General features: G+C 36.7%; 1 protein-coding gene across 1 annotated transcript in view; it reads right to left on the minus strand.

Annotated features, from left to right (window-relative positions):
- Positions 1–2,112: 2,112 nt before the first annotated feature.
- Positions 2,113–24,734, minus strand: part of LOC136027161 (centromere/kinetochore protein zw10 homolog) — a 64,032-nt gene continuing 41,410 nt past the window's right edge. Inside the window, exons 7-11 of the mRNA XM_065704157.1 lie at positions 16,839–17,200; positions 9,272–9,400; positions 7,338–7,480; positions 2,849–3,013; positions 2,113–2,276 (exon numbers count right to left, since the gene is read on the minus strand). Coding sequence (XP_065560229.1) covers positions 2,205–2,276; positions 2,849–3,013; positions 7,338–7,480; positions 9,272–9,400; positions 16,839–17,200 — 871 coding nt within the window. The 3' untranslated portion in view covers positions 2,113–2,204. The remainder of the gene's footprint in view (positions 2,277–2,848; positions 3,014–7,337; positions 7,481–9,271; positions 9,401–16,838; positions 17,201–24,734) is intronic.

Consider the following 24,734-nt stretch of genomic DNA (forward strand, 5'->3'; position numbering starts at 1 on the left):
GTTTGATTCTACAATGTGCTTAACATAATCGTTGGCTTCGCCAAGATCAGAAAGATCAAGTAACATCATTCGGGGTAATCATTTTTTAGTTCTTTAGTATATTTTGTGGTCTCAGAATCACTGGAAAAAACCGACAAGGCAGTTTCAAGGTCTCACCGGGATTCCATTTCCAGGATTATTTTACCGTTTCGGCCTGACGACACGTTCTTAGCACATTTTTTTCCGAATCCTCACAAATGACTTTTGTAATATTGTGCATTATAGAATTCCCTCTTTGACGTGATTTGGACCAAGCCGTATTTTCAGCATTATGGGCTTTTTCAGTGGGCTCTAAAACAAGGCAATAAGTTTCGTTGCCCATCACAGTACTAGAAAATCAGATTTCATTGGATTGTTTGGTGGGACAGTCAGAGGAGTTCGAGATTTCTTGGTTATTTCCATTTGTAGGGAATCCATTGTTTTCAAATATCCATTTTCTCTCCTTAGCAAACTAGCATTTTCTTTACTGATTGAGTGCCACAAACATTGTAGACGGTCACAGATTTGAATAGTGTCCATTTTTCCACCAGACATTTTTTTTCTCTAAAGCATCTTTAATGGGTGGCTAATAAATTGGCAATATGACAATATTGCAAATTGCCATCTGTCTTAGCTTTGAATCTACTCTAACCGCCAGGGTTCGATTTCAGACAAAAGAGAAAAATTAAATGTTTATTACCTTAAATCGCATTGTCCAGCGAAATAAGGATTAAATCCTGTAGAATCGCTGGTTAGTGATGATGATGGTTGGACGTCTCAACGGCATCCCACTCAGTTTGCCATGGCTTTGATGACCATTCTCCATCAATGGCTCTTTTAAAGGCAGTAGTACTGGGGATAGTGACTGCTTTTTCGGTTAGAGAATTCCACAAACTCACTATTCTGTAAGTGAAGAAGTTATTGCGTTGTCTAGTGGCAGCTCTCTTCTGATATAGTTTCCGACTATGCCCCCTAGTTCTGACAGACTGGTCAAGTTGAAATAGCTTATTTAATGGAGAGTTATAATTCAGGAGCTTATGCTTCATAATAATATCACCCCTTTTACGTCTGTAGACGAGACCGGGGAGTTTCAGCCTCTTCAGACGGGATGAGTAGTTTAAGTATTTGCATCCCTCAATTGCTTTCGTAGCCCGTCTCTGAACTGTTTCTAACTTCTGCTGGTCACCTTTGTTGAGGGGGCTAGCAACACACATGCCAAACTCCAAATTAGGCCTGACCAATGCCTTCTATAATTTAGTCATCACCATAGGTGACCAACTAGTAATTGTTCTTTTTATAATGCCCAGGGTTTGGAGTGCTTTGGCTACAGCTGTCTGTGTGTGTATAGTGAATTTTAATTCTTTATCGACTATGAATATATCCATAGTCGACTACGACTATGAATATATTTTGTATCCAATAAAAGTTTCTTAATTTGACTGCTGGAAAATAACAGGGGTATGATCCATCAGAGGAATATGATAAAAAGTCTGGTTATACCTATACAACTACTAACTAACACAAAGTAGAAACAATAGGGAAAATCTTTTCAAGACAGTGGAAATCAATGTAGTGGAAATTTCGGCCCTATGTCCAAGGGCCGTCTTCAGCACATTACGAGAAAGAAAAAAATATATATATAAACTTACATTAAATGTCAATATTAAAACTAATAATGATTTTTAAAAACTTTTTTTTTTAATCCACTGAAATATCCAATGAATTGATTTCCACTGTCTTGAAAAGATTTTCCCTATTGTTTCTACTTTGTATTTGTTTGTTATGGAAAGGCAGAAGGGTCTTCGCCGCTATTTTTTATACAACTGATGAAGCACACTTTTTAACACAATCAAATATCATTATTTATCACAGTCTACACAGAGATGTTTCCAGTTTGAAGTCTAAACTGATACTATGAGGTCCTAACTTTTCTAAATCAAAGCAAAAAATACATATTTCACTAATGATCAATTATTATACATCAACTTGCTACGTAATACCTACATCTTGCGTATGTCTATTCTTCAAAGAATTTTTACAACAAAAATGAGAGCCTAGTATTGTTCTTTTTGCCTATTCTTCAACATTAATCAATTATTTTTTAGCACAAGGATTTATTTTTATTTTGAAACAAATTTAGATTAACCATATATATATAAAGTACCTGCAACGAAATTGACTAAACACTACTTGATTTTCCCAATTAGCTCTGCACGCTTAGTTGTTCTCTGGAACAACGATCGGATCATGTGCTTCACCTGAAAAAAAAAGTGATTCACAGTATTAGAAAAAACCACGTCATATCGCAAAAGTTTCACAGCATCACAAGGAAATGTAGAATAAATAAGAAACTGAAAAAATGAAAATTGGTGAAGTTAGGCAATTATACCGTTCTGAGTTACTACCGTCCTGAGTAAGAGACCCTTTTGTCGGGAATGTAGACTTCTCATTTTTTCAGTTAAAAAAAAAATAAAAAACGAAAATAAAACAATGGCTCCTTTGACAAAGAGCAAGAGGTTTTAATCAAAAACAATAACATGGAGTAAGAAAATGCGGTTCCAGGAAATTCAGTCATGCAAAACTAAGTCCATATAAACTCAAAGCATTCAAAATTCAACCCGCCAGAACTTGTATATTTTATTTAAAGAGGTAACATATTCAAAGATTTAAAAGGTTTGAGACTTATGCTTGTATTATAGAAAATATTTTTTATTAAATCAAAAATTCTAATAAGCTTCTATTATAATTATATAAAGTATATAAGTAAAATAAACTTAATAAACATAAATATTAATAAACTATATTATAATAAATATAGCTATCTCCTTACTTGCTCAGCAGTGAAATACAAAGCTAAGGGTCCACTTCCGTTTCCCCATCTCTCTTCAATATCCTTAAGTGAGGCATTGAGTAGTTTGAGCAGCTCTGAGAATTGTTCGTATCGTGAAATGTGCTTCCGCATTCGTCCAGTTGCTTCAGTGTTGTTGTCGTCATTCTCAAAAAAAAAGAAGAAAAAAATCTTACAGTCAGACATAAATATTACTGGTGATTTATCTAGTGGCAAAGCAATTGCAATCGTGCACAGGTACACATTACTAGAATATAGGGAGTATAAAAGGGTTCATGGATGGGAGGAGGCCTACGCTGCAAAAGAAGTCCACTTACATGCCAAAGCTTTTCCCAAAAGAGGAATGCCTCAGCCTTTTCGGGCACATTCAGGAGCAAATATTCCTCTTTTCCGAATGATAAATCCTGCATGCGAAAAATGACCAAATTGCATTCTTTACATTCCCTGAACCGGGGACTGTGGGAGGCATAACATGCCCGGAGGCATAATTGTTAGACTTTTGACTATTTCAAACAAAATGGCTTTTCAGAATTTCTGTCAAGTGTTGATAGGAGGGTCATCTATACAGTTGAGGGGGAGTTGATTGTCCTCCGATTGGGGGAGTTGATTGTCTTCCGATCACTCCAACATCCCTGTCAACATGCCGTGAAAGTTTCAACTTAATTTCATCAGTACTTAAGATATGTGGCACCTTAGTACCCGAAGCCTTTTAGGAGAATCACGATCAGACATGCCTCTTTAGCCAATAATAACCTTAGAAATAAACAATGGGTAACTGGCATAACTTACAGCTCTTGCTCCACGGGCTTCCGGTGGTTATGTCATTCCCGGATGCATACTTATTGGATTTTTAGCCAATCTTGAACAAGATGGCTGTTTCAAAATTTTGATCGGATGTCTTTGGAAGGAAGTCATCTAAAAACGGCATGGGCCGGTAGCCCTTTGACCACTTTTCAACATCTACCTCAAAATGCCCTGAAACTGGAAGCACATAGTGTCTTGTGATTTAGTTCACCATACCCCTTAACATTCCAAGAAGTTTCACCTTAACACCCTTAGCCTTTTCTGACACACCCAGAATCAAACATTCGCCCCTTTCCCAATAATAAATCCAGCTTGTAAAGAATAGGCCAATTGCGCAATTTATTACCATCTTATAGGAGAACATGGGAACTTACAGGGAAATATAGGATTATAGGCGAACAAGGCATCTCTGGAGGCATAATTATCAAGGTATTTTGACTATTTGAACAAAACGGCTTTTTTCGAAATTTCGATCAGTGTTGATGAGATGTGGCATCTAAAAAGGTCAACGGGGATGGAATTGACTGTCCTTCGGTTCCTTTCCAATATTATCCTCAAAATACCCTGAAAGTTTCAACTTAATACCCTCAGCTGTTCCTAGATATTACTGATACGCCCTTTTAACAACAAGCATGAACATAGTGTGTTATGATTTTGTTCAACATCCCTCTCAACATTTCCTTAAGTTTCTCTCTTTAATGCCCTAAGCCTTTTGGAAAACCAAGATCGAAATTGCGCCTTCTCCAATAAAATAAATAGTATATGTTGACAATGGACAACTTGGATAACTAATGGCCCTTGCCCTGGGGTACATGGATCGTTATATCAAACACAAATTTAGTTATTTGACCTCTGGGCTATTTAGCTAATGGTTATCTCAAAAGTTTTCATCAGATGTCTTTTGTTGGGGGGGGCGGCTTTAGAGAAGGGTAGGTTGACCTCCGATCACTTTAGACTTTTAAAACAGCACTAGGACTTTTAATTTCCAATCGAACGACCCCCCTAATGTTTTACGACAACTCCTTCCATACTAAGTGGTTTGGAAGTAACACTAAATTGTTGTCTTTGATTTCATGTGTGCTTTTGACGGCTTAGCACAATAAGTTCCCTTCAAGGGACGTCCATGTATACAAATTAAAAATATTTTCCTCGTCGAAATGAAATTCGATGTTGACTATTATTTGGCTTGGGGCGAGGGTTTGTGGCGTTTCCCTTAAGACGAAACAAAAGGGTACGAAGCATCAAATAGGTACTAGAGGTACTCCCAAACATGCATAGCACTCTCGGCTAAGGACAGAGTATCAGGGGATCGGCACCTGTGCTACACAGACTTCATTGGTCCGTATGCGAAATTTTTTTTTGCTCTTTTGTATTGGATTTATTGTCTTTGACATAGTAAGAAGGAATTTGTCTCTAATGTATTAGGCGCTATAAACTTTTTGACTCCATTACTATCTTCCAGAGGCGCCAATTGGAGGAGTGGTGGGGTGGGGGAATTTCACCCTAGATTTTATTTCCACTCCCAAAGATTTTGAAAAGAAAACTAATGTTCATTTAAAGTAAAGTTCAAAAATATACTTGCTCCCTTATATTTTTGTGATTGGCAGCCTGCTGTCCTCTTTGTTCTAGTTTATCACAAATCTCAAACAATTGTAGTTCTACCAAATAAACGCCAAGTATTGATTGTTCTCAGTTTTGATTTTGGTATCTTCTATTACGTGTAGACCGACAAAATCATTCTCAACTCAAAAAAAAATTTTCAGCATAATTATTTTCCATAGTATATTTTTCATGGTGTAAAGATACAAGATTCAAATTATAAACAGATTTGAAATACAAACTCATACCAGCTGTTGGAGATGTTAAAATCAAAACTAAAAATTATAAAATCGATGAATTACTATGCTACTTAAATATTATACAACAGTAAGTTTTATTTTATTTTTGGATTTTTTGAATATAAGCATGGATGTCGTTATATGTTGGTGGGCCCAATCTAAAATTACAAAGACAAATCTTTGTACGTCCATCATCATGAAGAGTTTGATTTTTACGTCCTCCTCCCCACAGGGGCTTCAAATGGGGGGAAAGTTGGGATGCATACACCCCAGATTTCCCTTCACGTAGATTAAAAAAAAATTTATTGAAAAATGCGCTTTTATCGTTTTCACTAAAATAATCAAAGAAACACACAAAACAATTGATCTCAAAAATTTTGAAAATATATTTTGCCCTCTTCTCCCCAAGTTTTGTTAACTGACACAAATACCCCTTTTTTGTTTAGATATATTTTAACTTTAATGAAAACTTAATTAAAGGGGATATAATTAAAAAAGATAAATAGATACAAGCAGACATAGTATCAAACACCAAAATCTAGGGGGAGTGAGCCAAAGGATTTCATTCAAGGATATCTGATACGCCAAAAGTTTTTTTTTTTATTCACAATGCTGCAGAGCATTCGTAGAGGGAGTCTTTCAATTAATTTTAGGTAGGATTCAATTACCTGAATTTATAATCTCCAAATTTGGCGACAAAATTTTAAATCCAATTAGATCTAAAATTCAGCGTTATCTTATATGTATAGGGTGAAGTTTCTGTTCACACTCAAAGAGGATCAAACTGGTCGTTAATCACAAATATTGGAAACTTTCAGCCCAAGATACCTTTGTTAAAACGTCAAACACCCCTTGCCTATCAAAACTTTCCAAGGCCTTCCAAATTTTTTATTTTTATTTTCGCTTTAAAAATCTTATTTGGTTTTGGAAATCCCTCGCAAAGAAAGAACTTTCAAAAACTATGTGATACATTCAGGACCAAGCAAAACGAGGACAATGTTTTAGTGCTTAAACAGCGATATAAGTGGAATTATTTGTAGGCTACTAATATAATTACGCTGCTTAGGACAGAATGTTACTAGTATCAATTTCTTTTAAATTTGACCTCTTGAACACTCCAATATTTCCTGGTATTCCTTGGCACATTAAAAAAGTTGCCTTTAGTCTTTTGATTACATTTCCACTCCTATATCTTTTTAAAAGAAATGTCTAAATACCTTTTTATTCAACTAAATTTCGTTCAACCTTATTTATTATCTGTATGAGCATGTTTAAGTAAACGTATTGAGTTAAACATAGTTTTTTATTGATGCCAAGAGTATATTGCGACTCTATATCAGTTTTTTTTTTGCTTTTTTCTCCTTTAAGTATGCTCGGTTATTTTACTTAAGATAATCAGTTTTAGATTCAACTTCAGCTTATGTTATTCTACTTACCACAGCTGTAGAAAACAAGCTAGGTAGTGAATCTAATAGAAATGAGCCTTGTGCAGCAATCAAAAAGCTCTGTTGTTTTGCTTAATGTATTCAGTTTTAGATTCAACTCCAGCTTATACTATTCTACTTACCACAGCTGTAGAAAACAACTTAGGTAGTGAATCTAATAGAAATGAACCTTGTGAAGCAAGCAAAAAGCTCTGTTATTTTGCTTAATATAGCCAGTTTTAGATTCAACTTCAGCTTATATTACTCTACTTACCACAGCTGTAGAAAACAAGGTAGGTATTGAATCTAATAGAAATGAACCCTGTGCAGCAAGCAAAATGCTCTGTTATTTTGCTGAAGATAGCCAGTTTTAGATTCAACTTCAGCTTATATTATTCTACTTACTACAGCTGTAGAAAACAAGGTAGGTAGTGAATCTAAGAGAAATGAGCCTTGTGCAGCAAGCAAAATCGCCGTATCGTAGGAGATGTCTTCAATTGCCATCGTGCGGCCGATAATGTCTTCTAGCATCGCATTTGTTAGGATACCTTGAAAAAAAGCTCTATTTTGACGAGAACCCTAGAGACTGCTGAGAGGACAACAGAAAAGAAGGAGCCATGAATAGGTGAAGAAGAAGGGAAGAAGAAATGAAAGAATTGGGCGTAGGGACAATAGATAGGAAAAATTAAGCAGATTAAAATAACGCCTTTATTCTCCTACCTAAAAGGGGTACATTTATTAATTTAGGAAAACCAAGAATCTAATAACTACCTGGGTGAACCTTCTTAAGCCTACCTGGGAGCCTTCCAACAGATTCGCCTCGTTTTTCAAAACTAAAAATTAAAGAATAGAAAAAACTTAAGAAATGATACTACACTGTTTTCTATTTCGACTAAAAGTCTTAATAATAAGTTGTTCGTCAAGTCGCTATGTCCGACAGAATTTTGTCATCTAGCTCGGGCTATAAAGCGTGGGGTGAGACAAGTCAGTTGGTTCTTTTAGATAAACACCTGGCAAGTTAGATTTTCCAAAAATCACTTGTGTTGATAAGCAAAATAGAGACCACAGAGGAAAGGTTCTAAAGACTTCTTACTAATTTCTCTTTCCGGCCAGAAATATAATATGACATAATTATTCTTCTCAGAAGAATAATTATTTCATTTTATTTCATTATTTTGATTTATTTTTCGCTCATAAGTTCTCGGAACTATTAGTGTTACTAGAACACTCCCTGACAATTCATCCTGTGACTAGCTTATAGGGTCTGTCGTCATAATAGGGCCTAAAAGATAACACCTTGCATGTCAAGATTTATACGTTACATGAAAAGAGATTGAATTCCCCATAGACAAGGAACTTTCTGTAGTAACAAGATTTATCTTATAAAAGCCTCTATCGCCCCAAACCTGATGAAAACTTTTCAATATGAATGTCACATCATTTTGGCATTTGTATAGAAATTATCCGATATATGAAGGGGCATTGCTCAATCCCTTTCCTAAACTTCCAATCATTTTGCTAAAGTTTTAAAAAATACAGATATTGTTCCAATAAAGCACAAGTTAGACTTCAGCGCAAATAGCGATGGCTTTTGGGAGTAGAGGGCAGTAGCCCTCCTCATAGGATTGTTTATGGCCGTTTTACGGTTTAACGTCATCCTTTTCTCTCATTAGATGATAATTGGGTTCTTTAAACATTAATCTTAGTTAAATAACAAGGTATCTTGTGCAAACCATTTGATTTGATTAAACCAAAGATAGACACGAAAATAGTCAAAAATGAAAGAAACGAAAAACAATTCTATCAGCTGAAACTATAGTACCTAAACATCAAAACTGATATTTTTTAATATCAAAGACCAATGTGTGATTGAAAAACGCAAAATTCACCTTCGACAAAATTTCCAACAGATAGCAAATATACGTCAGCGACAAAACCTATTTTAAAAGGTTTATAACTGGCACAACCTTAAGATTACTTTCTTTTTGAAGATTGGCAAATTAGGTCGCAATTCCGTGTGACATTGGTTCCAGCACTATCGCAGAAATTCACTTTTTTGGAGAGTTGGGGAGGAGTACTCTCCTTTCCTCTACTTGAGTCTCCCTCCTTCCATTTATTTCATTTTTTTTTTATGTCGAAACATTCAACGTTTGAATTCTCGAAAACACCACAAATATCTAAAACCGGAAATAATTTGTGAAAAGCAGATACTTTAAAAAAAACCCCGCCATGCAAAAGATAACTGTTCTCTTTCCTCTAAAGGCCGAGATTTTAAGAGGTATATATTTTGACATGTTCAAAGTTATGCCTAATATACATTTGACCTAAAAAAAACATACCAATTGCTTTGTAATAGACGGTCGTTGGTAAGACTTTCTGCCAAGCATCTTGAAGAAACTTGAGACGAAGAAGACATCTCTGAAAAGAATCTTCCACAGTTGGGACGGTTACCGTCTGACTTTCAAAATCTGCAAAAGAAATTATAACATGTCAATACTGAAGCTGTATTTGAGATTATGTAGATCATTCCTTCCTCAATCTTTTAAAGAGGCAATTGAGATAAAAAAAAACAACATATAAATAGAAATTTGACTATAAATAGAGACACGGGAGATATTTCCTTAAGCCCAATTTATAACAACTTAATATTAAAAGACTCTATGAATATTTTCGCCCAGTCTAATTTAAGACAGCCTGTCCGCATATCTAATGAAAACCGAAATTGTAGACAGGCAAAATCTGTTGCAAGGCAAAGGATACTTATTCAATCTAGTTGGTAACTTCTCTTTAACTGATTACAAGTTGGTTTTTGTTGTTTGATTCAGTGTCTTTTCTCCTCTCGTAGAGTTCACTTAAGAAGGTTAGATTTTTTTGTTGTTTTTTCTTTGCTTTTTTTTCCTCTTTCTTATTTTTTTTTTGAGGACTGAGGACGACTTGGCGGAGGTCCTTGTCGGAAAATTTGCTTGATTTTCATTTTCATATTTTACTACTGCTTGACAAAATCCAGGTTTTTCACCTATTTGATATTTCTCCAAAATGGGGTCCGATTGAAAGAAAAAGTACGCCATTGGAATCGCCTTGCCCAAAAACCTCATACAGGAGACTTACAGTCACTTGGCTCGAACAACAAGGAAAATCACTTTTTCAGATTGGAAGCAGGAAATTGCTTACTCTAGCTTCTTTTTTAATTTAAGAGAAAATGTGCTCTAAGGCGGAGTCTGCAGATACCAAAAACAATGCTTACGCCTGTAAGAGTCGTTGCTTGGCCTGGAAAACCCTAATTATAATTCAACCATGGTAAGCACAGAAACGGTATAAAAATGATTTTTCAGTCCTTTGGCAATGGGGGCTCAGCTTCAAAAAACACTAATATATCAATTCTTTTTCTTTCATGGTTAGTGGAAGCAGACTATTAGAAGAGTATCTCAATCTGTATAGACGGTTACATATATGCGATGAAGCGTTTACATCTGTTTACATTTGTTTACATCATATTGTCTAATAGTACGACAGTTTATTCTCTTGTCATTGATAGAAGTCATCTTGCATGTGATACTATTTTTTTATTCTATAAACCCCTTCCTTTTCAAACACATCTGTGCTGTCACTTGCTTGATCCGCTTTTTTGTGGGGAGACTTTCTCTAAAAAAATGTTAAATGTTGGATCATGATGAATGTGACCATCTTTTTAATGCACTTTCTTCTTCTGGGCTACTGCCTTGAATTTTGTTCCTTCTCGTTTTGACCCTACAAGAAATTCTGCAAGAATAATAGATAATATTTTCATTTATCATCCTCTTAATTTGAAGTTTACTTCTGGTCTTGTTTTTACTGATCTTTCTAATCACTTCCCTATTTATCTATCACTATTTGTGCCTAAAACCGAGATTGCTGTGGATGAGCAATGTGAGTCTTCTTTTAGAATTTTTACAGACACAGAAATTTCTAACTTAATACATAGTCTCCAGAGAAATGATTAATCTAGTGTTCTTGAAGCACTCGAAGCATGTTCAAGTGCTCATATTCATGTTCAAGCATGTTCATATTCAAGCATTGTTCTTGAAGCATGATGTCTAATGTGCAACGAGTTTGTTAAAGTGCTGTATGGAAACTCGGCATTTTCCTCTTAGAAAGAGGCCAAGGAATTCAGCACACAAATGTCCATGGATCTAGAGGTCTGGTCAATGCTACACATAGAAAGGCGTCTCTGTTCACTTCTAATGTAAAATTAAGACATCGGATGATCTTTTCAAGTATTAACAATATAAAAATTTGCTTACTTCTTCAGTACGTGTAGCCAAAAAGCTGTATTTTTCGCGTCAAATTGATGAGTGTAAGGGGAATTTGCGCAAGGTTTGGGCAATAGATAATGAAGCTCTTTCCCGCAAGAAACTCAAACAGTCTTCCCCATTTCTTTATAGGAAAGCTGACGGATCCATTGTGGAAAAAAATTCTACAGCGAGCGCCTTCAATTCGTACCTCACCATACTTCCTTCGGTTCTCATTCCACAGAGTGGAGTAAGTAATACTCCCTTAGCACAACAGTCCTCTTTCCTTTCCACATCCAAGTGATACTAAAACTTATTGTATTATTTCTCAGCTTCCTAGCAGTCGTACAGTTGATGGTTTGGGTTTGAGAAATGATGTCCTTAAAATAAAAACGGCTCAGGGATGGTCAAAACATAGAAGAGTCCGAATTCGTGATCTACGTACCAGATTTTCCTATCAACGACATTTTAAAAGACGAAAAAACGTTAATTCCACCTTGATCGATTTTGTATATGTTGTACAGATTTTTTTTTTCCTGTTCACATGATACCAAAATTAAAACTTTTGCAATTTCTCTGAGGTAACCCCTAAAATAAATTTGGATTGACTCTACTGGATCTTTCCATCCACCAACAATCAAAAACAAATTAAAATTTTGTCTTCGTCATCGAGGATCCAAAGCTAACTAAACAACACCCAAGAAATATATAAATTCCTTGAACTACTAAAACTTATTTAATATTAACTCTTAATAAAACTTTTCATCTGTTTCTAAAAGGAATTAAATAAAACAAGAGCTAAGAGCTCATATGGCACTTGTGACGAGGTCGGAAGAGCTAAGAGCCAAGAGCTCATACGGCATGAGCTCTAGTAAAGTTCTAAGAATCAATAGATTGATATAAAAGAAAAATCAGAGCCTTAACGCCGGTCAGGATTCAAAATAAGAGCTCTGAGACATGAGGTCCCTCTAAATATCAAAATTCATTAAGATCCGATCACCCACTCGTAAGATAAAAATGCCTTTTTTTCTAATAACCTCTCCCCTCTAAGCGTTTTCCAAGATTTCCAGTTTCCTCATCCAACTCCCCTCAATGCAACCAGATCTGGTCGGGATTTACAGTAAGAGCTCTGAGACACGAGTTCCTTCTCAATATCAAATTTCATTAAGATCCGGTAACCCGTTCGTAAGTTAATAATAACTCAATTTTTCTAATTTTTTTCTAATTAATACCCCCCCCCCAACTGCACCAAAGAGAGCGGATTCAGTCCGGTTATGTCAATCACGTGTATATAACTTGTGTTTATACTTCCCATCAAGTTTCATCCCGATCTCACCGCTTAAAGCGTTTTCCAAGATTTCCCATTTCCCCCTCCAAATCTAAATATGAAATTTCACAAAGATCCGATAACTCCTTCGTAAGTTAAAAATACCTCATTTTTTCTAATTTTTCAGGATTAACCCTTCCCCCAAATCCCCCGAAGATAGTGGATCCGTGTCAATCAAGTATCTAGGACTTGTGCTTATTTTTCCCACCAAGTTTCATCCCGATCCCTCCACTCTAAGCGTTTTCTAAGATTTTAGGTTTCCCCCTCCAACTCCCCCCAATGTCACCGGATCCGATTTTGTCACCGGATTTTGAAATAAGAGCTCTGAGGCGTGATATCCTTCTAAATATCAAATTTCATTAAGATCAGATCAGCCGTTCGTAATTTAAAAATACCTAATTTTTTCAAAATTTTCCGAAATAACCGTCCTCCACTCCCCTACCCCAGATGGTCGAATCGGGGAAACGACTATTTCTAATTTAATCTGCTCTGGTCCCTGATACGCCTGCCAAATTTCATTCTCCTAGCTTACCTGAAAGTGACTAAACTACCAAAACCGGGACCGACAGACTGACAGATTTGCGATCGCTATATGTCACTTGGTAAATACTAAGTGCCGTAAAAACACATTTTTTAACTGGAAGTAAGAAGCGACATTAAAACTTAAAACGAACAGAAATTATTCCGTATATGAAAGAGGCTGTCACCTCCTCAACGCCCAATTCTTTACGTTACAGTTTTTATTGTAGAGTTGCGACAATTAGAGTTGTGACAAAGAATCAAATTATAGTGTAAAGAGCAAGGCGTTCAGGGGGGGGGGGCAACCTTTATTGAAAGTTTGTATTGTTTAAAAAAGTAGAGTTATGAAAGAGTCAAACTTTAGCGTAAAGAGCGAGGCGTTGAGGAGGGGATAGCCGCTTTTATATACCGAATAACTTCTGTCCGTTTTAAGTTTTAATGTCGCTCCTTACTCGCAGTAAACAAAACTTGTGTTTATTTTGATTAAATTTCTAAACGATTTTTAACTAATACAGGTTCGAATTTGGCTCACCATGCATGAAAAACTAAAGCGACAATTTTTCTACAAGTTTTGGCAGATTTATTCTGTATGTGAAGGGTTGCCCCCTCCTCAATACCTTGGTCTTTACGCTAAAGTTGTTAGCACTTTAAAATAGGTTTCCTATTCTAATTAAATGAACCCCGTATTTCAGTAGCCACTCTTAAAAACCGGTACCAACATTCAAACTTTAGCGTAAAGAGCAAGGTGTTGAGGAAGGGGCAACTCTTCATATATGGAATAATTTTTGTTCGTTTTTCAAAAATCTGGCTATGAAGTATACCCCTCCCCCACACGGAAAACTTCTCCATGGAAATTTCATCCAACGTAATGTGTACCCCCCTTCCAATTCCCTCCAGACAGTTTCATCCTTGCTGAGAATACCCCTCCCTGTAAAATTGCTTGCCGAAGATTCAGCATGAAAAATTTTCCTTAGCATTCTTTCATTTGAATAAGACTTTAATCTCTAACCGGTTTCTTGATCAATCCAGAAATGTCGCCTTCCGTGGAAATTATTGTTCGGAAACCAAAACACGCGGAAAATGGCCCCAGATAATTCTCCCGGAATATCTCCACATAAAAAATTTGGCAAAGAGAATGTAAGACAATTATAAAGAATTTCGTATAGTAATTTTGCAAAACCCCCCACTGACATTTCCCCAGGAAAAGTCACCCACCCCCCCAGAAATTTCTCTCCCCAAGGAAGATTCTCCAAAAAATCTACCCCAAGAACCCCCCCCCCCCCCCGAAAAATGTCTGTATACTTCTCAATAACAAACGCCATACGTAAACAATGGACAAATTTCACAACTTACAGGCCCCTCTCCACTGACTATGGGGGGTTATTTTACACCCAAAGACATAGTTATTTGATCTTTCAACTATACTGCACAGAATGGCTATCTCAAAATTTTGATCACATAACTTTGGGGAAAAATGGGCAAGGGAGGGGGCTCAGTTTCCCTCCATTTTTTTGTCACTTGAAAAGCGCACTAGCACTTTTAATTTCCGTTGGATTGCACCCTCTCCCGGTCTTCAAGGACCATTATTTCAATACGATCACCAATGGAAAAAAAAACAACGACAAAAAACAAATAAACAAGCATCCGTGATCTGTCTTCAGGCAAAAATGACAAAATTCCATATTTTTCCAGATAGGAGCTTGAAACTACACTAGGGTTCTCTGGTACACTGAATATGATGGCGTTATTCAGGGGGCGTTGAATCTGGAATTTTAGGGAGTGTTTTCCCCCTATTAAAAAAAAACAGGAAAATTTCTCAGGCTCGTAAATTCTGACGGGTAGCACCGAACTTGATGAATCTTATATATTTGGAATCAGCCTAATAAGCTAATTAATTCTTTTGATGTATCTATTAATATTAAAATTCCGTTTTTATTTTTTTTTAATTGCGGTTACTATTGAGCCGATTCGATCCTTACTTAGAGTTCATTATTACGAACTGTTTGATCAAGTCTTCGTGACTGCCGGATCTCAGCAGGAATCAAATTCCAAGCACACCCCACAGTCAAGACCAGACCGAAGTCTGAGCGAACCGAGGAAGTAGCCACAATCACTAAATCCTCCCAGTTACAAACTCTGTACAGAATTACTCTCCTTACTAGTTTAAGTAGTCCAGAAAAACAACATGGGAACTCTCCATGGAAGTATTGATATGCCAGCAAAGATAGGGATACAAAATAAATATCCATCAACTTCAGCTAAATCAACAGAAGTCTGTGTGTCTGTACGATTTGTTCATTTTAAGGTTTAAACGTTGCCCATTCCCTCCAGTTGAAGAAATTTGTGTTTTTTATTTGATCAAACAAGAAGTCAAACAAAGGTCAATAAAAATTAAACACAAATTAGTAAAATATAACATTGAAAAATTCCTGACCAAAAACTAAAATTTGTATACTTCGTACAACGAATGGCAAAAAATCAGAGGGGGTCGAAAGTAGAGAAATAAAGTAACACTTATAAGATGAAACTTTGTGAAAGACAGCTATCACAAACTTTAAAAAAGTAGCTGCATTCGCAATTCAAGTGCTTTGCATCAATACACGGCTTTTATAAAATATAATTTCCCGTAAGGACGTACACAGTGGGAGGGGCTACTCATCCCTCCCACTGATATCGTAAGTTTTTCCAAATGTCCAAGTGCTTTTTATTCAAGTTATGAAATAAATGTGTGCTTTATAAATGCAATAACAAAAATAATATAAAACTAAATAATTCTGAAAAAATACCATAAAAATAAAGAGCAATTGGAACCGAAAAGTCAAAATGATTAAGAATAAAAGAAGAATCAGGAATATTGACAATTAAAAACAACATCTAAGAGCTCGTATGGCACTTGTGACGAGATCGGAAGAGCCAAGAGCCAAGAGCTCATATGGCACTTGTGACGAGGTAGGAACCTAAAATTAGACTCGGTGCTAGAGTTACCGATTTTACTGTTCTTTGTTTAATGGTAATTATTACAAAGATAAACTTGCAAATACAGTGTTCATGTCATCTCTTCTTGTTTGGTATTGTAACGGTTGTCCCACCTAGTTTCATCCTGATCTCCCCGCTCTAAGCGTTTTCCAAGATTTCCGGTTTCTCCCTCCAACTCCCCCCAATGTCACCAGATCCGGTCAGGATTTAAAATAAGCACTCTGAGACACGACGTTCTTCTAAATATCTAATTTCATTAAGATCCAATAACCCGTTCGTAAGTTAAAAAATACCTCATTTTTTTCTAATTTTTCCGAATTAAACGTCCTTCCACTCCCCCCCCCCAATGTTCGAATCGAGGAAGCGACTATTTCTAATTTAATCTGATCCGGTCCCTGATACGCCTGACAACTTTCAACGATCGCTATGTTGATCACGTATCTAGTTTCGGATCTTCTTCATGTACAAATTGGGGTGGAAAGGATTCGAACCTGACACAACCTGGCAATTCTAGACAACAATTGCTCAAAACTAGTTTTTTGCACGAAAGAGATATCATTTGAGAATAAAAACCACCAATTCAGGCCACATTGTTATGTATACACAAAAAAGACAAGCACACACGAGTTTACTAAATTATTTTTAAATATTTTGTGGACTACATTATTAGGGTACATTGAAGTTTCAGCATTCACTCAGCATGAAGTTTCAGCAAGAGATAAAGGTTATATATTCCTGATCTTAGCTTCCTTTTCTAAAACTATGGGGATCTAGTTCTACATACAAAAAAAATGAAAAGAAAAACAAAAAGCTCACCAGCTTCTTTAATAATGTTTGTAAGATATGTTCTTTGTAATTTCATTTGCTCCAAAAAAAGATTCGCACCAAGTTGACGCAGATTTTGGGCATCCAAAACAAAAAACAGTTTACTGCTATTTACAGTCAGCACTTCCAGAGTCAGCAAAACATGACCTAGGTACATACAATTATTATAAGCCAGTGCCGAGTGCCGGGGAATATTTTCTAAAGCATTTCTGTGAGCTGTAGGAAGAACAGACATATAGAGGTCAATGATAGAACGACAAGCGTGATGTAAACGAGCTTGAATATCTTCTCCATTTTGTTCGGCTTCAGATAATGTTCTTTTCATAAGTGCAAGCAGCTCTATTACAGACTCACTAAAAGTAGAAACAGCAATTAGAAGTGAACACCATACGAGGATGTAGCTGCAGTCAAAAATATTTTTTACATTTATCTTCAAGTAGAAAAAGAAAGACTAATTAGGGTTTGAACGCTCATCCCACCAAGAAAGATGTCTAAACGAAAATTGCACAATCTGATTGAGCGTGTCAGAGAACCCTACTGTAGAGGTTGAGTGCAAAATGAGGAATTTTGTATTTTTTGCAAGAAAAAAGATCAGGAATATAGGTTTATTTTTTTTCCAGTGGTGATCATACCAAACAATGGTCTTAGAAGATCGAGAGAGGACTTATTTGAATGGAAACTACACGTTTTAGTGCCCCTTTTAAGTGACCAAAAGGTTGCAGGGCTACCAGCCCCCCTTCTTTCTCCAAAGTCATCCGATAAAATTTTGAGATAGCACTTTTGTTCAGTATAATTGTAAGGTCCAATAACTATACCTCTGAAAATTACAAGACCCCCCTCCCCCTCCTCACAGCCCCATGAGGAAAGGGCTGTAGGTTATGAAAGTTTGCCCGTTGTTGGCATATAGTATTTGTTATTTGAAAGTATTTCGGGGGAGGGGGAAGCGGGGAAAATTTACACAGGGAGAATTTTGCGAAGAGAGGCAAGTTTCCAGGGATGAATTTTGAAGGGAAAATTTAAACGGGGGAATAATCCAGAATTCCAATATGAAATTCGTTTCGTTTCTCTTACTTTCACTTTGATGACTCAATTTTACATGTGGAGATGTTCTGGAGGAAATTTTCAGCGGGGTTGGAGTGGCCTAGATGATTTCTCTGTGGGGGGATGAGAGGTTCTGCGGAAAAAATCCTCCATAGGGATTTTTGGATTTCCGGCATTGTTTAAAAGACGATCAGAAATTAAATAAAAAACAAGTCTTTTTTTTCAAATGAAAATAGGCTAAGGAGAATTGTTCAGTCGGAATTTCCGGCAGAAAATTTTCCGGGGGAATTTTCATCGAGGATAGCATTGTCCAGGAATATCCCTTTTTGGAAAGGGGGGTACGTGTGAGGAATTTTCCCCGAAAGAATTTTCTATGGGGGGGGGATTTTCATGGAAGGAGAGGTGGATTTCCCGCCTTTGCTTGAAAAACAATCAGAAATTAAATAAACAAAAAACTGTTTTCAACTGAAAGTAAGGAGCAACATTAGAAGTTAAAACGAACAGAAACTATTCGTTAAATGAGAGGATTGCCCTCTCCTCAGTACCTCGTTCTTTACACTAAAATTTGACTTTCTGTCCTAGTTCTTTAAGAACGAATCCTGAAACACAAGGGCCGTTTAATTACAACAAGAATTTTTTTTACGAACTAAACAACTTAATCGTGAAGAGCAAGGGAATGAGAGGGGAAAGCAGTCCCCTAGTATACGGAATAATTTCAGTTCGTTTTGAGTTTCAAAGTTGCTCCTTACTTTTACAGGAAAAAATTTGCTTTTTATAAAATTGATTTTCATGAAAAAAGGGTCATAAAGTAACATTAGAGATTCGGCGAAAAGATCCTGTAAACTGTTATGGTAACTGTGACCGGCTTCATCCCCTCATTCTTAAGGTAGAATAAAGGTCACTCCTGCAAATTTCATACATACCGTGATTGAGATCAATTATGGATTGAGGATAACATGAATGTAGCCCTTCCCTTACACATTCTCGGTTAAGCCCGTTGCTCTAAACCATTACCATTGCTGCTGAGAAGACTTTCTTTTTGAATTCCACCACCTCGCATAATAGTTCAGCTGACGGCGAAATCATGAAATGACTTTTAGGATACTTGAGAAGTGGCAGTCCAACTATAATTAGTGGCAATTCCTGTCCGTTGTAAACATATCTTTAAGTTCAACTTTAGCTTTGTTTGACTTTAATAAACTCCCCGGCTACTAACCTAATATTGAATTTTAACTAAGTCAGGAGCAACATTAAAATTCCAAAAGAAACAAAATTATTTTGTATAGAAAGGGGTTACTCCCTCCTCAATACCTTGCTCTTCATGCTAGAGTTTTTATTACTTAAAAAAAATTGGACAAACAGTCAAACTTTAGCGTAAAGAGTAATGTATTAAGGAGAGGGCAACCCCTTCATATATGGAATAATTTAAGTTTATTTTGAGTTTTAATGTTGTTCTTTACTTTCACTGGAAAAAAAATTGGTTTTCTATGTTTATTATCTTTTTTTTTCAAAAAATGCCAATAAATCTGGCTCACCCTCCATGAAAAATTCCCTCCCCTCAAGGTAAACTCCTCCTTGAGAAGTTCCCCCCACGTAAAATACACTCCCCCTATAAAATATCTTCAGCACAATTCCACCCTCTCTGAAAATATATGAAAATCTGAAAATCCTCCTTAACATCTCTAGCAGAAAATTTAGCCTGAAAAATTCTCCTAATCATGCTTTTATTTGAAAAATACTTTAAGTTCAAAGCGTTTGCCGATCACTCAAGAAATCCTCGTTCCGTGGAAATTATTTCCTGGGTATCCAAAAAAAAAAACAACAAAAAATTTCCCTGTGACAATTCCCCCAGAACATCTCCACATGCAAAAGTGAATAGGAGAAGACAAAGACAAAACAAGAGCTAAGAGCTCATATGGCACTTGTGACGAGGCAAGAAGAGCTAAGAGCCAAGAGCTCATATGGTATGAGCTCTAACAAAATTCTAAGAATTAACAGATTGATTTAAAAGGAAAATCAGAGGCTTAATTCCGGTCAGGATTTAAAATAAGAGCTCTGAGTCACGATGTCCTTCTAAATATCAAAATTCATTAAGATGCGATCACCCACTCATAAGTTATAAATACCTCATATTTTCTAATTTTTCCTCTCCCTTTAGCCCCCCAGATGGTCGAATCTGGGAAAACGACTTTATCAAATCAATTTGTGCAGCTCCCTGACACTCCTACCAATTTTCATCGTCCTAGCACGTCCAGAAGCACCAAACTCGCCAAATCACTGAACCCCTCCCCCAACTCCCCCAAAGAGAGCGAATCCAGTACGGTTACGTCAATCATGTATCAATGACATTTGCTTATTCTATCCACCAAGCTTCATCCCGATTCCTCCACTCAAAGCGTTTTCTAAGATTTCCCCCTCCAACTCCCCCCAATGTCAACAGATCTGGTCGGAGTTTGAAATAAGAGCTCTGACACATGAATTCCTTCTAAATAAAAGAATTCATTAAGATCCGGTCACCCGTTTTTAAGTTAAAAATACCTCAATTTTTCTAATTTTTACAAATTAACACCCCCTAGCTCCTCCAAAGAGAACGGATCCGTTCCAATTATATCAATCACGTATCTACAACTTGTGCTTATTCTTCCCATCAAGTTTCATCCCGATTTCTCCACTATAAGCGTTTTCCAAGATTTCTGTTTCCCTCCTCCAACCCCTATGTCCCCTGATCGAATCGAAAATAGAGCATCTGAGACATAAGATCCTTTTATATATATATCAAGTTTCATTAAGATCCGATCACCTATTCGTAAGATAAAATACCCCAATTTTCACGTTTTCCAAGAATTCCGGTTTCCCCCTCCAACTCCCCCCAATGTCACCGGATCTGTTTGGAATTTAAAATTAGAGCTTCAAAGCACAAGATCCTTCGAAATATCAAATTTCATTAAGATCTGGTCACCCGTTAGTAAGTTACAAATGCTTCGTTTTTCCGAATTACCCCGCCCCCTCCCAACTCCACCAAAGAGAGCAGATCCGGTCCGGTTATGTCAGTCACGTATCTTAGACAGGTTTTTATTCTATCCCATCCAGTTTCATCCTGATCTCTCCGCTTTAAGCATTTTCTAAGATTTCTGGTCCCCCAAATTGCCCCCCCCCCAATGACGCTGGATCCGGTTAAGATTTAAAATAAGAGATCTGAGTTACGAGGACCTTCTAAATATGAAGTTTCATGAAGATCCGATAACTCCTTCGAAAGTTAAAAATTCGTCATTTTTTTCTAATTCTTCAGAATTAGCCCCCCACCCCCAATAGAGCATATCCGTTCCAATTATGTAAATCACGTATCTAAGACTTCTACTTATTTTTCCCACCAAGTTTCATCCCGATCCCTCCAATCTAAGCGTTTTCCATGATTTTAGGTTCCCCCCCAAAATTCCCCCAATGTCACCAGATCCGGTCGGGATTTAAAATAAGAGCTTTAAGACACGATATCCTTCTAAATATCAAATTTCATTGAGATCAGATCACCCGTTCGTAAGTTAAAAATACCTCATTGTTTCTAATTTTTCAGAATTACCCCCCCCCCCCCTCCAAATACCCCAAAGAGAGAGGATCCGTTCCAGTTATGTCAATCATGTATCTAGGACTTGTGCTTGTTTTTCCCACCAAGTTTCATCCCGATCCCTCCACTCTAAGTGTTTCCCAAGATTTTAGGTTTCCCTCTCCCAACTCCCCCCCCCAATGTCACCAGATCTTCTCGGGATTTAAAATAGCAGCTCTGAGACATGATATCTTTCCAAATATCGAATTTCATTAAGATCTGATCAACCGTTCGTAAGTTATAAATACTTCATTTTTTCTTTTTTTCGAATTAACGGGCCCCTCACTCCCCCCAGATAGTCAATTCGAGAAAACGACTATTTCTAATTTAATCTGGTCCGGTCCCTGATACGCCTGCTAAATTTCATCGTCCTAGCTTACCTGGAAGTGCCTATAGTAGCAAAACCGGGACCGACAGACCAACAGACAGACCGACAGAATTTGCGATTGCTATATGTCACTTGGTTAATACCAAGTGCCATAAAAAAGAATTTCGTATAGGAATTCTACCAAATCTCCCCGGTGCAAAATTTCCCCTGGAAAGCTTATCCCCAGAAATTTCCATATCCCCATTGAAACCCATCCCAAGCACAAAATCCTCCATTCCTCCGTAAAATGTCTGCATGCTTCCCAATAACAAATACTATATGTAAACAATGGGCAAATTTTATAACCTAAAGACTTATCCCCAGGGGTTGAATAGGAGGGGGGTATATTATCTCCAAAAAAATTATTCTTCAGACTTTTCGACTATAATAAACAAAATGGCCATCTCAAAATTTTGATCGGACGATTTTGGGAAAAAATGGGTATGGGAGGGCGGTTAGTTGTCCTCCGAGCTTTTTGGTCAATGAAAAAGGGCAATGAAACTTTTAATTTCGTTCATATGAGCCCTGTCCCGATTTTCTAGGACCATTGATTCAATACAATCACCCCTGAAAATAAAAATAATAATGAACACGCATCCGTAACCATTTTTCTTAGAAAAATACAAAATCCTACATTTCCGCAGATAGGAGCTTGAAATCTCTACAGTAGAGTTTTCTGATACGCTGAATCTGATAGTGTACTTTTCATTAAGTTTCATTGACTTTAGGGGTGTTTTTCCCCTTATAATAAAATCGGGCAAATTTTCTCAGACTCGTAGCCTTTTATGAGTAACACTAAGCTTATCTTATATATTTGAAATCAGCACCATGAGCCGATTACTTTGTTATGACTATTGATATAAAAATTTCTTTCTTAGAGTTTCGGTTACCATTGAGCCGTGTCGATCCTTATTTATAGTTCGTTACAACAAATTCTTTGGTCATAGGGATTCCATTTCGAAAACTGAAAGCTAAAAGACGCTAAAATCTAGAATATTAAAAGAGTAGACTTACTCGAATTTGTTTATGTGCAGCAGATATGGAGTCACAAATGTGCAATATGGCCTTCATTGAAAACAAAGCAATAGCTCCACAATTTACCCTGCACTTAATTGAGTCTGTGGATAAAGGCATTAAGCTTATGATTATTGTCCTGCTTAAACTTTAAATGTTCAACAGCAATTAAGGGTCCGTAGTTTTGAAACTTCAAATTAAACAGCTATTTAAAATCGATGGTAAGAAATTAGGGGCGTATTGAAATACCGTTTCTGCGTTTGCTTAGCTAAACACCAACTTTTAACCATTATCACTTTGGAGTAATCAGGGCTACTTACAAAAGAAGCTGTAAATTATAGCTGGTGGACATTAGTCACATTTAGCCATTAATTGTCTAGCAAGGCACAGTTATTGACTATGTTATAGTAATCTGAAGATAAGGCAGGATCAATACAAGATACTACGGTATACAGGAGAGCTATTATTGACGTTAGAAGTAAGGATCACTATCTAGTACTATCTAGGGTTAATCTAAAGCTGAAATTTAGAAAGGGTAACTACCTTCCGAGAAGTCATGACGTAGGTAAACTCCAGGATGCAAATTTGAGAGAAGCTTTTAAGTACATTTGAATATTAAACTAGAGAGCTTGAAATTTCACAACATAGAAGATAGATGGGATAATTTTACGGAAATAGTTCGTGAAATGGCAGATGGTGTCTCTGGGAGGAAAGCCAGGAGGAAAGGAGGGGCTTCCTGGGAGGAATGTAAGCCCAGGAAGCCTCCTGGCTTCCTGGGAGGTAGCCAGGAGGAAAAATTTCTGGGAGGAAAGTCAGGAAAGTCTCTGGGAGGAATGTAAGTGAAAATACTTTTAGTTTAGTAGAGAAGAGGAGGGGCTTACACAAGAAGCGTTTGAGTGATAAATCAAGAAAATAAGAGGAATGTAAGGAGAGTAAAGAAAGCATTAAAATATGAATTAAGGAGATGAGAAGTGGAGGCCATGGATAAAATTACTGAACATCTAGAAGATACAGCCAGACAGCTTATTAGTAAAATGTTATTTTAGCATGTTAAAAAATTGAGAGAAAATAATCAGTCTGGAGTTTTCACAGTTAAAAACAGGGACGGGGCCATGATAAGTGATAAGGAAAGAGTTAAAGAGAGAAGGGAAAAAGATTTTGAGAGAATGTCCTAAGCCGCAAAGTTACAGGAAATGATTCTATAAGAAAGATGATAAGCGTGAAAGTGGTAATTATAGAGGCATTCGCTTGGTTTCTGTTAGAAGTAAATTAGTTAATGTATGACACTTTGTATACTTGGAGATGCTGCAGAAAAAGAATGTGGTTTTATCTAAAAAGAAAAAGAGGGTGGTTTTATAAGGAGGGGGAGGAGGAGGATGCGCTCACACAATTTTCATTCTTAGATTAATAGCTGAGAGGTGCCTAAGTCGTTGGAGCCCTTGAGTAATCAATTTTACAGATTATGAGCTGACAAAAAATAGATTATAAGCTGATAGATGTTGATTCAGCTAACAGAACAGCTTTAGCAAAGAATCCTATCCTTGTCTTGTATAGGCTACCAGATAAATAAATTAAAGTAATTAGTGATATATATGAGAACAACATTGCTGTGGTTAAGGTTGGAAATGAGGTTAGTAGCTGGCTTCGTATTGAATTAGGAGTTAAGCAGAATTATTTTCTATCTCCATTTAAATAGATAATAAATCCATTTAAATAGAAAGTAAAACTCTCTACAGACTTAGATTATGCTGATGATTTGAGTGTCACAGATGAAATTGTTTGCAAAAAGGACGATTTTGGGGAGGTTTTGAGAGCTCAGAGGGGGGGGGGGCAGCCTTGAAAATAAGTGTTAAGAAGGCTAAGT

This window comes from Artemia franciscana, chromosome 5 (assembly GCF_032884065.1).
Source record: "Artemia franciscana chromosome 5, ASM3288406v1, whole genome shotgun sequence".
NCBI lineage: Eukaryota > Metazoa > Arthropoda > Branchiopoda > Anostraca > Artemiidae > Artemia > Artemia franciscana.